Below are 12575 nucleotides of genomic sequence, written 5' to 3'. Positions count from 1 at the left end.
AATTATTAGAGTGATTGCTCTGCTGACAGTGATGCAAAAAAGTATTCAGACGTTTTACCTGAGTAAAAATACCAATGCAACCATGTAAATTATTCTATTATAAGTTAAATCTTGCATGAAAAGTCCTACTTAATTCAGCAGCAAATCATGTACTTACATAATTGTAGTTAAAGTAGTGGTTTGATCACTCTGACGGATATATTATGATATATGACACCATTAGATTATTAATAGTTAAGCATCAGTGTGTACCATCTTACTGTTGGAGCTACTTTTAACTACCTTATACAATTAGTTGGTTTAGTCCAGTGGTTCAGGAGATGGTCTTCCTTGGGGCCACTAAATATACCTGAGGAATGTGAGATGATTACTGGTTCTCTGATATCTGGTGAAATATTGGATTATTTGAACATTTATTGAAACGAAACACACACTGTTTTTTGTAAGAAGTTCAAAAGCCAAAAAGGTTGGAACACACTGGTTTCATCTTTAATAATGTGTTGTATTTTAAATGTTTCTTATATTCTTCTTATATCCATTGTGTCAAATCTTCATCTGAAAAGTTACTAAAGCTGTCAAATAAATGTAGTGGAGTAGAAAGTACAATATTTCCCTCTGAAATGTAGTGAAGTGGAAGTTTAAAGTAGCATAAAATGGAAATACACAATCCTTAACAGTGTTAAACATCCATTTAATTCTTAAATTAATTAAATGATATTAAATTAAAACACAGGCCTGCATTTATACCAAAACATAAAAAAACAGACCCACGGTTGAGCCTAACTGCTGAACCCTAGTGAACACTCAGCCTTGTTAATGTGGTATTTGTTTATGTTCCTAGAGTGTAATGTCCCCAATGACAATAAAAGGTTTCATTAATTAACTCACTCATTCATTTATAATAAAGCAATGTGAAACTTGGACATTGAAGTCCAAAGTGCAATTGAAAGTGAACAAACTTTCTAAACAAGGCTAAGATTAAAGATTCAGTTTATAAAGCGTAACCATCATTAAAAAATCACATTCAAGCTAAATAGGCTTTATTTATTTTTCATTGTTTTTCACATTAAGTTTCTAGAATACCATTTTAAGTGCAAACATTTACAAAAATAGCTAAACCTTATTCACTGCATGCACAACTTCAGCTTAATCTGACTCATGATCCTGTCAACCTCCAGCACAGAGGGTAAAGATTCATTGACGCAATTACATCAGTTGGTTTATAATAATGAGGCAGACAGCTGTAGGATTTCTTTAAACTTTATTATAATCATACACATTAATTAAAAGAAAAAATGATGCAATACAAAAAGTTTCTTCCAGACATAGCTTCGATTAAATAGTGAAGGACATTTTACAGTCAAACTCTGGCACTGAAACAGCAGAGAGAGAGAACGCCACATAATTGCATGAAAGAAAAAAATATTATACTCCACATGTATTTCTCACACACACACAGATGAAAAAGCAGCACTTACTTATATACAGCAAACATCCACCTGTCTATTCTTGATTAACAAGATGATTGAGACTAACTTATTTCTCATTTCTAATTAGTGCCGCACGAGGCCACAGTGGAACAATCATGAAGTTTTCAGACAAATAAAAAAAGCAATACAAAGGCCTCAATATTCAAGATAATATAAAACAAACACTTTCTAGAAGTTACAAACTTAAAAAAGATTTGCTTTGTGCACTACAAGCAGATATATTAACTAATAATCAACTGCTTAAAACAATATCACAACTTGACTGGCTGGCTCAACAAGCTCCATCACATCCATCTCTTGATTGTACCATAAGACTCAGGTTTAAACATAAAAAAAATGTAATTTAATTATTTTTTTAAGTGGGGAAAAAAGAGCTAACCTAAACCAAAAACTTCACTAGATTATTTTTGCCACCTTTAAGATACTTTTGCTAAACTTGCCATTGTGCTTGTTTTGTTAGTGTAAGAAATGTCAGGTGCAGAACTGTGTGTTTTAGCACAGTTCATCGGTGGACTCTGAAAGGGAGCGCTCTCTCCTCTCCACGCCTGTGACAAAGTTGAGCAGGTCGACGGCGGTGACCACCCCGAACACCATCTGCTTCAGACTGGGAGAGCCGTCTGTTAGATCTGGTGGAGCAATACAGGAAGAAAAAAAACAAGATTGATGCATGTAATCAAGACATTTCCAGACATTTTAGGTTGAGCTTGAGCTTTGGGAGATGATTTTTCAAAATGTTCTGATATTTTATAGACCAAACAATTAAAATCAGTAAACACCGATGTTAGTTGCATCCTTACTCTAAGTTATTCAGTAAACCTGCAGCATAGAAGAAGTCAGGTTGTGCCTTTTGTTTAAATCAAGTAAATCTGAGTTTGCCCATTTAACATGGCAAAAAAAAAAAGTCTGTCACAGCTGGGATGTTAATTATATATTCTAAATTCTGTTTTCCCCTTTGTGTAAATACAACCTTTGAGTGTTTGCGTGACACTAGAGAAAACACACAAATAAGTAGCTTATGTCCTTGTTGTTTTGCCAAACACGCCCCTCTTTCAGACTCTACTTTTACCCAAAATCCATTTCACTTTGGGACACTTTCTGTGCGGCTGGACTTTGACACCCATATCAAAGAGGGATGATCAGTGGCAAGTCGATCCACTGAACAACACCACTGTTATCTTAAAAATGTGGGTGTGTCAGGAGCGCATGTTGAGCACCAGTCAATACTGTGTCCTTGAGAGAGACCGCGACCCTGCACATGACACACAGACTTGATTAAAGATTTTTTGCTGACTATGTTTATTTCTGGTCTAAATCCCACAAGGCACCACTATCAATTTTTATAGTAATCTGAACATTCAGAATTATTTAGATTTTATTTTTTATAGCAGAATTATGTTACAGCCAATTAAACGTCACCACATCCAAATATTAATTAAATTGTTTTCCAAGATCTCTCTAGATATGCCTCATTACAATCCACTATATAAATTTTTCCCAGATCTGAGTAGCCATTTCATTTGTTTTGTGCACTGCGGGAGAATTATGCCCATCAACAGTGCATTAACAGTCTAAAAACTTGCTTAAAATTAATAGTATATATAGTGCAGTTTTGTTATATTACCACTGGGTGGCACCAGCATTTGACAGTATTCGAGGCCTGCTGAAAAAGCATAAGAGCAAAAGGAAGTGTTTTTACGGCTGTGTGTGGGTGTGTGTACTAATATTCGAATTTGAGAGTCATCATCACTTACATTGGATCTGTTCGTGTACCACCAGGGCAAAGTGATCGGTTTCCAGGATGCGGGACAACTTTCCCAAGTTATCAGTCAGACGGATCTGAGGAGGACAAGTTAAGAGGAAAAGGTTATTTAAATGATTTTCATTTTTGTTATTGATTTCAATGAGACTTTAAAGAGAAAAACATCTGGTAAAGAGCTGTGTGCTAGAGCTCCATCCAGAGTCAGTTTAACTAACAAATTCAACCTTTAACAATAAAGGAATTACTTACACACATTTGCATATTTCCTGAGAACAGAGATATTAATCTGACCTGTTTGAACTGCTTGTAGAGCACTTTGCTGACTGGATCTGACAGCCTGATCTTCCCAGCCAGAATAGAGGCCAACATATTCCCTAATGTCACCATGCCCAGGATTAACCTACACACATACAGGGGTAGAGGTTAAAACTTTTACAGTTTACAGTGCACAGCAGGTATATAAGTAGTACTGCAATGCAACCAGAAGGCTCCAACAACTGTTTTTTTGTGTGGCATTGAGCTAGTATTTTTCTGTTTCAGGACACTCACCCAGATTCATCCACCACAGGGGCCTGGTCGAAGCCTTTCTCTTTGAGGATTTTGATTGTCTTCTGACAGGTGACAGTTGGCAGGACGGTGAGGGGGGCGGACAGGTTCAAGCCTTGAAGCTTTAGGTTAAACCACCTGATGAACAGAGAGATGTAGGAAGGGATTTATGGCATAAATGATCATGCGTGGACATACTTTAATTAAGAGAGAAAATGAACACACACATACCATGGTTTTTTCACCATGAGGTCCTCCTCCCTCAGGAAGCCTTTCTGGACCATCCACTTGTCACTCAGGAACTTTGACCTTGGAGCGGAAAAGATCAAGTTTTTTTTATTTTATTTACCTGAATGACTAGAAAACATCAAATATTTGCAATCACTCGAAGGTTCAGCTAACCTTAAGTGACCTCTTAAGGCTAAAGTTGGTATGTTTGCTTTGGCACCATGTGCTCTGCGATTATCATCATCATCTTGATATCAAAACATGGTTTTAAACCACACAGTAATACTGCTTGTATTAATAATATATGCACCATTTATTTATTTTCTGAGAAGATCAATATGATTGAACAGCGTAATTTTTCACAGTGAAATATTAGACTGATTTGCCACATGGGGGCGCTAAACATAGCTAAACAAAGTCAACAAATTGCCCCTATTAGTCACTTGAGAAATCTGACAAACATGGCACTTTGCACCCGCCAAGTCTTATCTGTTCTCTACAAATAAACATGGGGTCATAAAAGGTCTAACCGATCGAAATCTTGCACGGTTTTAGCTAACAATCAGCAATTTTATGCTTAATGCTTTGAGCCATTACCACAAGTTGGTCCATACATTAATGGGAAAATGATTTAATTAGTTGTTTTTATTCACTGTAGAGGGGGACACCAATGGGATGCCCATGTTGTTGTATTGTAGTTGAATGTTTGGATATGAAATTATCAAAGAAATCATTTGGTGCTGCTTTGATTCTGAGAGTTGTAATATTGAATATCACAAAAATAGGTATTTTGAGCCCCCTTATTTAAAATCATCTGGTTAGTGGATGTGTGTGGGTTCTCACATGTAGTTGCGGATGGAATCTGGCAGAAGGACGACACAGCGCTGACCCTCCTTCAGTTCTTTGGCGACATTTACTGCAGCAGCCATGGCTGTCCCAGAGCTGCCTCCTGTTAAAGAAAGGGCCAAAACATTAGGTGCCTTTAACCAACGCAAAAAGACAACAAAAATATTTATGATTACAATCTACTTCTGAGTTTTTGTTGTTGTTGTTAAGTGTTAGGGAATTTTCCTTCATTAATATGCACTGGGTCAAACTAGGCTTTGCGGTCATAGCAAGGCCTCATCAAATGATAGGTTTAGACACTGTGTCCCCTTGAGATAGTGCTAAGCAGTGAGTCCGCTCCTTTTGGGGAAAACAAGAGGCATTCTGATAGTGTTGCTACAGCAACCAAGGTCAGATATGTCTTTGACTGTTTTCCCTGGATGGGGTAAAGGTAACTGGAGTTGAGGTGAGGTCTAAACAGTGTTTTGTCTTTAGACCAGTAGTCTAAAATTCTGTATATTGTAGATGTGTTGGATCTGCCCATATTTGGGCATGCATGGCTCAACCTTGGGCATTATCTGTGTGGTTTAAAGTCTTTCCCCAGAAGAGAGAAGCGTCAGAATTGAAGGAAGCATCAGAACATAACGTGTAATGATCATTCATTCACTTCTCCTTGATCAAGTAAATAAAACTTTTCAATACAAGACATCCTGGACTCCTGTCTACCAGAGATGGGGGACTCGAGTCTAGTGACTTGACTCGAGTCAGACTTAAGTCGCGAGATTGAGGACTTGTGACTTGCTTGATCAACAGTGAGAAAAGACTTGACTTGGACTTGCTACTCATGACTTGAGACTTGACTTAGACTTGCATGCAATGACTCGACAAGTCATTGCTGTCTTGGTTAATAATTATATATATATATATATATATATACGATTGGATATTTCCTGTTGCATGTGGGCGAACCTGGCAACCAGTAATCTCTCTACTAGGTGATGCGCCCGCCATCTACAGTAGAGCGGTCGGGGTTTGGAAGATGGAAAGTGCTACCAGTTCTGCTGCTACTGCAGCCAGTGTTCCCAAAATCATAAAATTTGGATTTAAAGACTATTCAACTCAACAAAAGAAACGATTCGCCGTGTTCAATGAGTGCAGCGCAAAAATACCCGGCACATCCAGCACCACGTCAAATTTCATCCGCCATTTCCGACTACACAAAGAAAAGTAAGTAATGTCTCTAACGTTAGCTAATTTCACATTGTTTTTTAATATAACGTTAGCTGGCAGCTAACATCCCATCTCCATCAGTTGTGCAAAGGAGGGCTACATAAAACTTAAGCTGCAGTCTCTTAAAGTTTTAAGACGGTTGTCTTCCAGTTTATTATATTTCTATGACTTGACTTGTGACTTGCTTGACCTAAGCTATGACTTGACTTGACTCGACTCTCACAAAAATGACTTGGGACTTGCTTGAGACTTGAAGGTTAAGACTTGAGAATTGCTTGAGACGTGCATATGTGTGACTTACTCCCATCTCTGCTGTCTACTATCTCCATTGATGTATGGGCTGCATAATTAAAATCACAATCAGTAAGAATGAGTACTTACCGCACAGCAGACCCTCATCTCTGATCAGCATACGAGACATGTTGAAGGACTCCTCATCGTTGGACTTGTACCAGCTATCAACTACCTAAAAATATAGAGACAGAATATTAAGTTCATGCCACCCAGAAACAAATAAAAAGGGAATATGAAGGAAAAAAGACAGGAAGGAACTCACTGATCTGTCGAGCACAGTGGGGATGAAGTCGTACCCGATGCCCTCCACCTCATACTGGGTTTTATCAGTCTTGTTAATTTCCTCCGGCTCAGCGAGGATTGAGCCCTCTGGGTCGACACCGACGATCTGCAAATAACATTTATTAACAACATGTGTCTCGGCTGACATCTGCCGCTTTCTTCTTCCACTGCTTTTTAGTCATGGCTCAAATGAGAATGAAAGTAATAACTGTAGCTTGGTTTGGAAATACTCGGAATCAGAAATAATAGAAATCAGAAGCGGTTTCAACGCACAGAAATGCATTTATGACCTTAGAAAGAGGTGCCTAGGTTGTCCTATTTGACTTTAGGACAGAGACAACTTACTTTGATGTTGGGGCATCTTTCTTTCAGTTTGCGGGCGATGCCTGTGATGGTTCCTCCTGTGCCTGCTCCTGCCACTAACATGTCCACTTTACCTGTTAGGAGAGGAGAGAGGTACAGCCAGAGGTACAACATCTGATTTAGATTTATTGTACAGGAAAAAATGTGTAATGTACTTGAACAGAAGCAACAGAATATACATGATATCATGAAAAACTCTTATAAACTGAGGAGATCATTGCTGAATGTCGGAAGAGCATGGTGGTAAAATCAAAGCTCAGAATATAACGATTTGTGGCGTCTTCGTACCGTCGCACTGCTCCAGGATCTCTTCGGCTGTGGTGTCGTAGTGAGCCAGGGGATTGCTCGGGTTACGGTACTGGTCCAGGATGTGCGAGTTGGGGATCTCGTTCTTCAGGCGCCAGGCGACGCCCACATGTGACTCTGGCGAATCAAAACGAGCACTGGTGGGTGTACGGACGATCTCTGCTCCGAGAGCTCTCAGGACATCCACCTGTATAGAAAAAAAGAAACAAAATGAGTGAATATGATCTTATTAATGAACTCCAACCAAATTTCAGTTACATTTATATTTTACAACATAAAACAGCCTAATAAACCTTTATTTAAATTAGCAAAGCTAGTCCAATTTAGATCCGACACTGAATAGCTTGACAATAATCAATAATGGTTTCCTACAGCTTATAAATGCTGTCTTAGAGTTTTAGATACATTCTGTTACAGTGTAGATGTGTGGTGGCAGGAAGGTTTAGACACAACTCAAAAAATGAAAATACACAAATTAACAGCGGCATTTTACAGGCTTGACAACTGCTGAATCTTTAGATAGAGTAAAAACTCTCAAAATTCTGTCATTTTAGGGTTTTAAAAAGAGGAATGTGGTGAGTCTAGATTGCAACGGATTACCAAAAACAATCACAACAGGAAATAAATGCATGCCACCTGCACTACTTTGCTTTATAACACTATGTGACAGACACATTCAAAATCTCACCTTCTCCATGCTCATTTTCTCAGGCATGACAATGATGCAGCGGTAGCCCTTCACAGCTGCAGCTAGTGCCAATCCGATACCTAAAAAACAAGTTAACACACACACAATTTTACAAGACTGTTGCTTTACAGTAATTAACATACCATTACATTTCACCATAGCAACAGACGCATTTATGAGCATACACGTGTGGTAAATTACCAGTGTTTCCAGAGGTGGGCTCTATAATGGTGTCTCCAGGCTTGAGGACGCCAGCTCTCTCAGCATCCTCCACCATCCGTAGACTGATCCTGTCCTTGACACTGCCGCCGGCGTTGAAGTACTCACACTTGGCCACTTAAAAACACACACGACAGATACATTTATACAACAAACTGTTATATTAAAAGCCACTTCAGAAATGGAGAAATTCAGAAAGGAGAGGACCCTGAACCACCTTCATTTATTCCATTGTAATCTTGTCAAACTCAAACAACTTCTAGCAAACGTAACCCGTCGCACGCTGCAACTTGCGATGTGTCAACTTGTTTCATTAGTGTGGTTTGACGTCACACCTCCTAATCTGAGAATGTGTCTCGGCTTGAGTGCTGTGTGGGTGACTCACATATTTCACAACGGAGTCCAAACGCTTTGGGGATCTTGTTGATGCGTACCATGGGAGTCTCACCAATCCTGTGCAGGATGTTTGGAAGAATGGTTGGATTAACCCCCCTGGGAGGAGAAAGTGGCAGAGAGAAAAGAAAGTGTTTGAGCATAGAGAAACAGATTCAAGTCACGTGTCCGTGTGTAAGTACACTGCAAACATAATTACATCAACATCAGTCTCAGTGAGATAATTACACCTCTTTCCACTCCTTTCACGAGTTGGAGGAGTTTTAAAAGCAGGTTTGCGTGTAAAGTGTCACCCCTGAGCAGTATGATGAAACTAATGAAAAACAGTTTCAACAAACAAAATAAAAACTTCTATATCTGGCCAATAATACATTCCAGTTCCTGTTTTTTGGTAAATTTTTGATATCCAACCATTTCATATGTAAAAGCAGTGAAAATTCGACTCACCTTGGAACTTGTGTATGAGGGGACTCTGCTTTTGAGGCTCCCAGGCTCCATTTGCAGCGGCTGGGCAGGTCGGGACGGATCCATTTCCTCTCAGCAGCAGCGTTCTTTGTGTTCAGCTGAAGGGCTCCATTGGCCTCCTCAGCGTCCACTGCGGGCAGCTTGTCAACCCCGTTCAGTGGGAACGAACCCTCCCGGAGTTTGGCTTCTCCATTGGTGTGGTTGAGTAGTTTGGCAGCGTGGGGGCAGACGGGGCCCTTGACGGGAGTCTCTTTGGACAAGGGAACTGATGGCATGGCTTAACCTGAAAAAAATAACAAAAAAACAGATGAGATGTTATAATCTTTTTATCCTGTGACTCTGACCATTGTGACTGTGAGAAAGGACTTTAGGAATATAAAAATGTACCTTGGCACAAGCAACTGTACAAGAGCTGCACTTAGGAAAATGATTATTTAAATCTGGAATTATTAAATTATAAAGTCAGTAAGTGAGACCATGAACCTGACCGAGCAAGCAGTGCCAACTTTTGATCGTTGACTGTTTTTGATACTCTTTGATACGGACGTGTTTTGGTTAGTAAATGTGATAAGCAGAGGGGGAACTGGGAAGTGAGCAGCAGTATAATAGCCATCATGTGAGGGAAGACAGTGTAAAAAGTGTCACAAACAGGAAATGAAACTTCGCTAATAGAATATTTCAGACTACATTGCAACATGAAAACAGGAGGCAGTGAAGTGAAAAGCAAACACTGAACCACTCCTAGTCTCCCCTTTTAATGCTGAGTCATATCAACGCTGCAAAAAAAAAAAAGCTTCATCATCCTAAGTAATGAGTTCAGTGCTGAGTTCAGTCCCACCCTGCACTATGCTCACCTACACAACTTCTTTTTTGAATGTACTGTTACAGCCAATGATGAGCTAACACATCCGTCATACTCTCGTTTCATCACTGCTTCCAGAACTGAGAGGAGGAGACGATGGCCTGATCAAGCTTTGGTTAACATTGCATCAGCCACTCACTACAGAGAAAAGTATATTTTAGTATGAACCACCAAAAAATAGGAGCATCATGTATTGTAGAGACATGTACTTGTATATATCCAACTATTATCATGATATCCCTTTTATACCTCAGATGATCTCTGTTTGTGAATGCTGTTAATGAGAACCATTGATGAGTCAATCATTTGTCTTTACGAGTGAAAAATGCTGTAAAAGTCACACAACTAAATGTTAAACATTATCTTAAGCTTGAGTTCAGTAGAGCATGTTAAGTGCACTTAAGGAGCCCTTAATGTGGTTACTGATTATTAAAGACTACTATGATATGATACTATCATGGTTTATTAGTCAGTTTTTTTTCCAGAAAAGAACCACATCATTTGTAACTTTTTTTTTTTATAGTGGAGATAATGTCTGGCAGATAACATTACATGAGACGAGAGATCAAATTTTAAAAATAATCAGATATCTCTCACTACTTTAGCCCTTAAACTTCTAAAAATACAAAAGACATCCATTCGGTTTCTCCCTCACCCAGCTGAAAGGGCAGCAGCTGAACCTTCACTAACACACAGTACACACAACGATGCCAGCTGTTAAAACCGGGGGCCCCTCTTTGACTCCACCGTGAGTTCAGATGATGTTCACTCAGTGAGCCAACAACATCTTCTTAAGCAAACAGCTCTCCATGGGAGAGAACTGCCAGAGATCTGCTGCTTTACAGTCAGTGACGCACTGATAAATACACTGTCAGTAATCAGTGCAAGCTGAAAACAAGAATACATGTATAGTTAAGTGTTAGGGGACAGTGTCCCTGTTTACAAAGAGGTAATCCACCTGATTTCCATCTATACTCAGGATGAAAAGGTGTAGATACTGATCTTACCTGTTAACGCCCACACCCAAAAACCCACCTGTCTATAGCCAATATTAGTCATGCTGCTAATTAAAGTTACAGTGGTTACAACGGGCAAATGTGGGAAAGAGTCGGTGGTATGTGGTGGCCTGAGGCAGGGTTCATCGGGGGAACATGATCCTCTGAGAGACCACATGCGGCACTGAGCCCAGGCTGCATGGCAGTTAAGACTTTCAAGAGGATTTAACGAGGAGAATTTTCAATTTTTATTTAATGCGTGGACTTAAACTAAGAATCCACTTCCCAAATACCTCCCAGGCTGAAGAAAAACAGCCAAAGAGAAAAAAAAAATCACCTGATCTGTCTGGCAACATCAAACCCAATCTGTAATATTCTTACCTGATCACACTCTATTATCTGATTAAGCTGTGGCATTTCTAATCCTTTGTGGTATGTTGGGTGCTCTCAAAGTTTGCTGTGCATAAGGATTACTTTTTTTTTTTTTAAAGTGCCAGATTATTGCCCTGCCAGCAACAAACAAACTATCAGCTGGTCAACAGCACAAGATGAGCAGTCTATGGATACGCACTCAACCATAACAAATTATAGGCCAAATGTGAGCAGCAGGAATGCTTGCCATACAAACACAATATAAAAGTGCAAACATGTAAGCCTACACCTGAAAGCCCACATCATGTTGGGAAGCCAAATGGTGCAATTTATGATGACCTTTCTGCTTAGATCGCCACATGTGACTCTTAGAGTAACGAGACACTGGAGGTAAGATGATAAATTGATGATGATCATGACTTTTAAGTAATTTCTTAAAGGAAACTGTGAGCAAATTCTTGCGTTTTCTTAGCCATGACTAGACCGGCTGTCATAAAAAATGGGAATTGAATTAGTCAGCATCCCTTTCTGGGAAATCGTGATTGACATTTTCACCATCTTCAGTTTAGACTGCACTATTAACCGCAAATTAAAACCATCATCACTAAATGAACGATGACTTGTCTCTCGTAGCCATGACGTGCTACAAGGAAGGCTATTGTGTGATAGTATTAGCGGATTAAATATAACTCGACTCAGCCCCGACTGAATTAATGAGAAATATCTTAAAACATGTAAAATATAAGGGTGAGAATATACCGATATAGTTACATTATTAATGTTTCAAATGCGGCAAATATGCGGAAACATGCACCGAGCCAAACACATCTCTACTGCGCAGTTGCATTGTTACATCAGCAACTACGGAGTAACATCCAATTAAGACAGAACATACCACATAAAACACGTGTTTTCATTCATAAAGGTTACATTTTTCCTCAGTATGGTACACTTACTCGTTCATTTTCACTCACCTGAAGGCTTAAATGTGGCCCAAAAAGATGTGGCTTGTGTTTGCTACCACAGAAGACTCCGACGTACCAGCGTGGCAGGGGACAACACGGTGGAGTGAGCAAGCGAAGATGAAACGAGCACTTTTCGTGACTGAACACGTGGGCCACGCTGGGAGGGGGTGGGTCAAGTTTTTAGAACGCTCGCTAATTGGCTACGGCGAGGGCGTCTGTTTAGTGGAATCAGCCAATCAGAGCAGAGATTTCTCAATATGGGTTTAGGGGAAACACCGGGTTGCAGTTGTCCG

At 39.6% G+C, this 12575-nt stretch overlaps 1 protein-coding gene across 4 annotated transcripts; it reads right to left on the bottom strand.

Annotated features, from left to right (window-relative positions):
• Nucleotides 1-1242: 1242 nt before the first annotated feature.
• LOC128354415 (cystathionine beta-synthase-like) lies at nucleotides 1243-12415 on the bottom strand. Of its 4 annotated transcripts, none has more exons than XM_053314656.1 (16): nucleotides 12292-12415; nucleotides 9071-9371; nucleotides 8616-8722; nucleotides 8213-8347; nucleotides 8012-8091; nucleotides 7306-7510; nucleotides 7000-7091; nucleotides 6635-6760; nucleotides 6460-6544; nucleotides 4867-4972; nucleotides 4027-4104; nucleotides 3799-3933; nucleotides 3541-3649; nucleotides 3242-3326; nucleotides 3112-3150; nucleotides 1243-2116 (listed from the first exon to the last, which is right to left on the bottom strand). In XM_053314656.1, the coding sequence occupies exons 2-16, from the start codon at nucleotides 9361-9363 to the stop codon at nucleotides 1983-1985; spliced, it is 1809 nt and encodes a 602-aa protein (XP_053170631.1). In that variant the 5' UTR covers nucleotides 9364-9371; nucleotides 12292-12415; the 3' UTR covers nucleotides 1243-1982. The 4 variants fall into 4 exon arrangements, with proteins under 4 accessions (XP_053170631.1, XP_053170630.1, XP_053170632.1 ...); XM_053314655.1 differs by having other exon boundaries at nucleotides 9071-9365; nucleotides 12292-12409; XM_053314657.1 differs by having other exon boundaries at nucleotides 3112-3147; nucleotides 9071-9365; nucleotides 12292-12409.
• Between the last annotated feature and the right edge of the window lie 160 nt (nucleotides 12416-12575).

Source organism: Scomber japonicus, chromosome 24, assembly GCF_027409825.1.
Source record: "Scomber japonicus isolate fScoJap1 chromosome 24, fScoJap1.pri, whole genome shotgun sequence".
In the NCBI taxonomy this organism is placed as follows: Eukaryota; Metazoa; Chordata; class Actinopteri; order Scombriformes; family Scombridae; genus Scomber; species Scomber japonicus.
Note: the sequence above shows the minus strand (reverse complement) of the source record. Positions and strands in the feature narration are given on the sequence as shown.

Excerpts from the sequence above, each read along its gene's own strand:
- LOC128354415 (XM_053314656.1), bottom strand. The coding sequence starts at position 9,363 with ATGCCATCAGTTCCCTTGTCCAAAGAGACTCCCGTCAAGGGCCCCGTC. Across the intron at positions 8,348-8,615 it reads TGGACTCCGTTGTGAAATAT|TGGCCAAGTGTGAGTACTTC; the intron begins GTGAGTCACCCA and ends TGTGTTTTTAAG. Across the intron at positions 3,151-3,241 it reads GGTACACGAACAGATCCAAT|CAGGCCTCGAATACTGTCAA; the intron begins GTAAGTGATGAT and ends ATGCTTTTTCAG.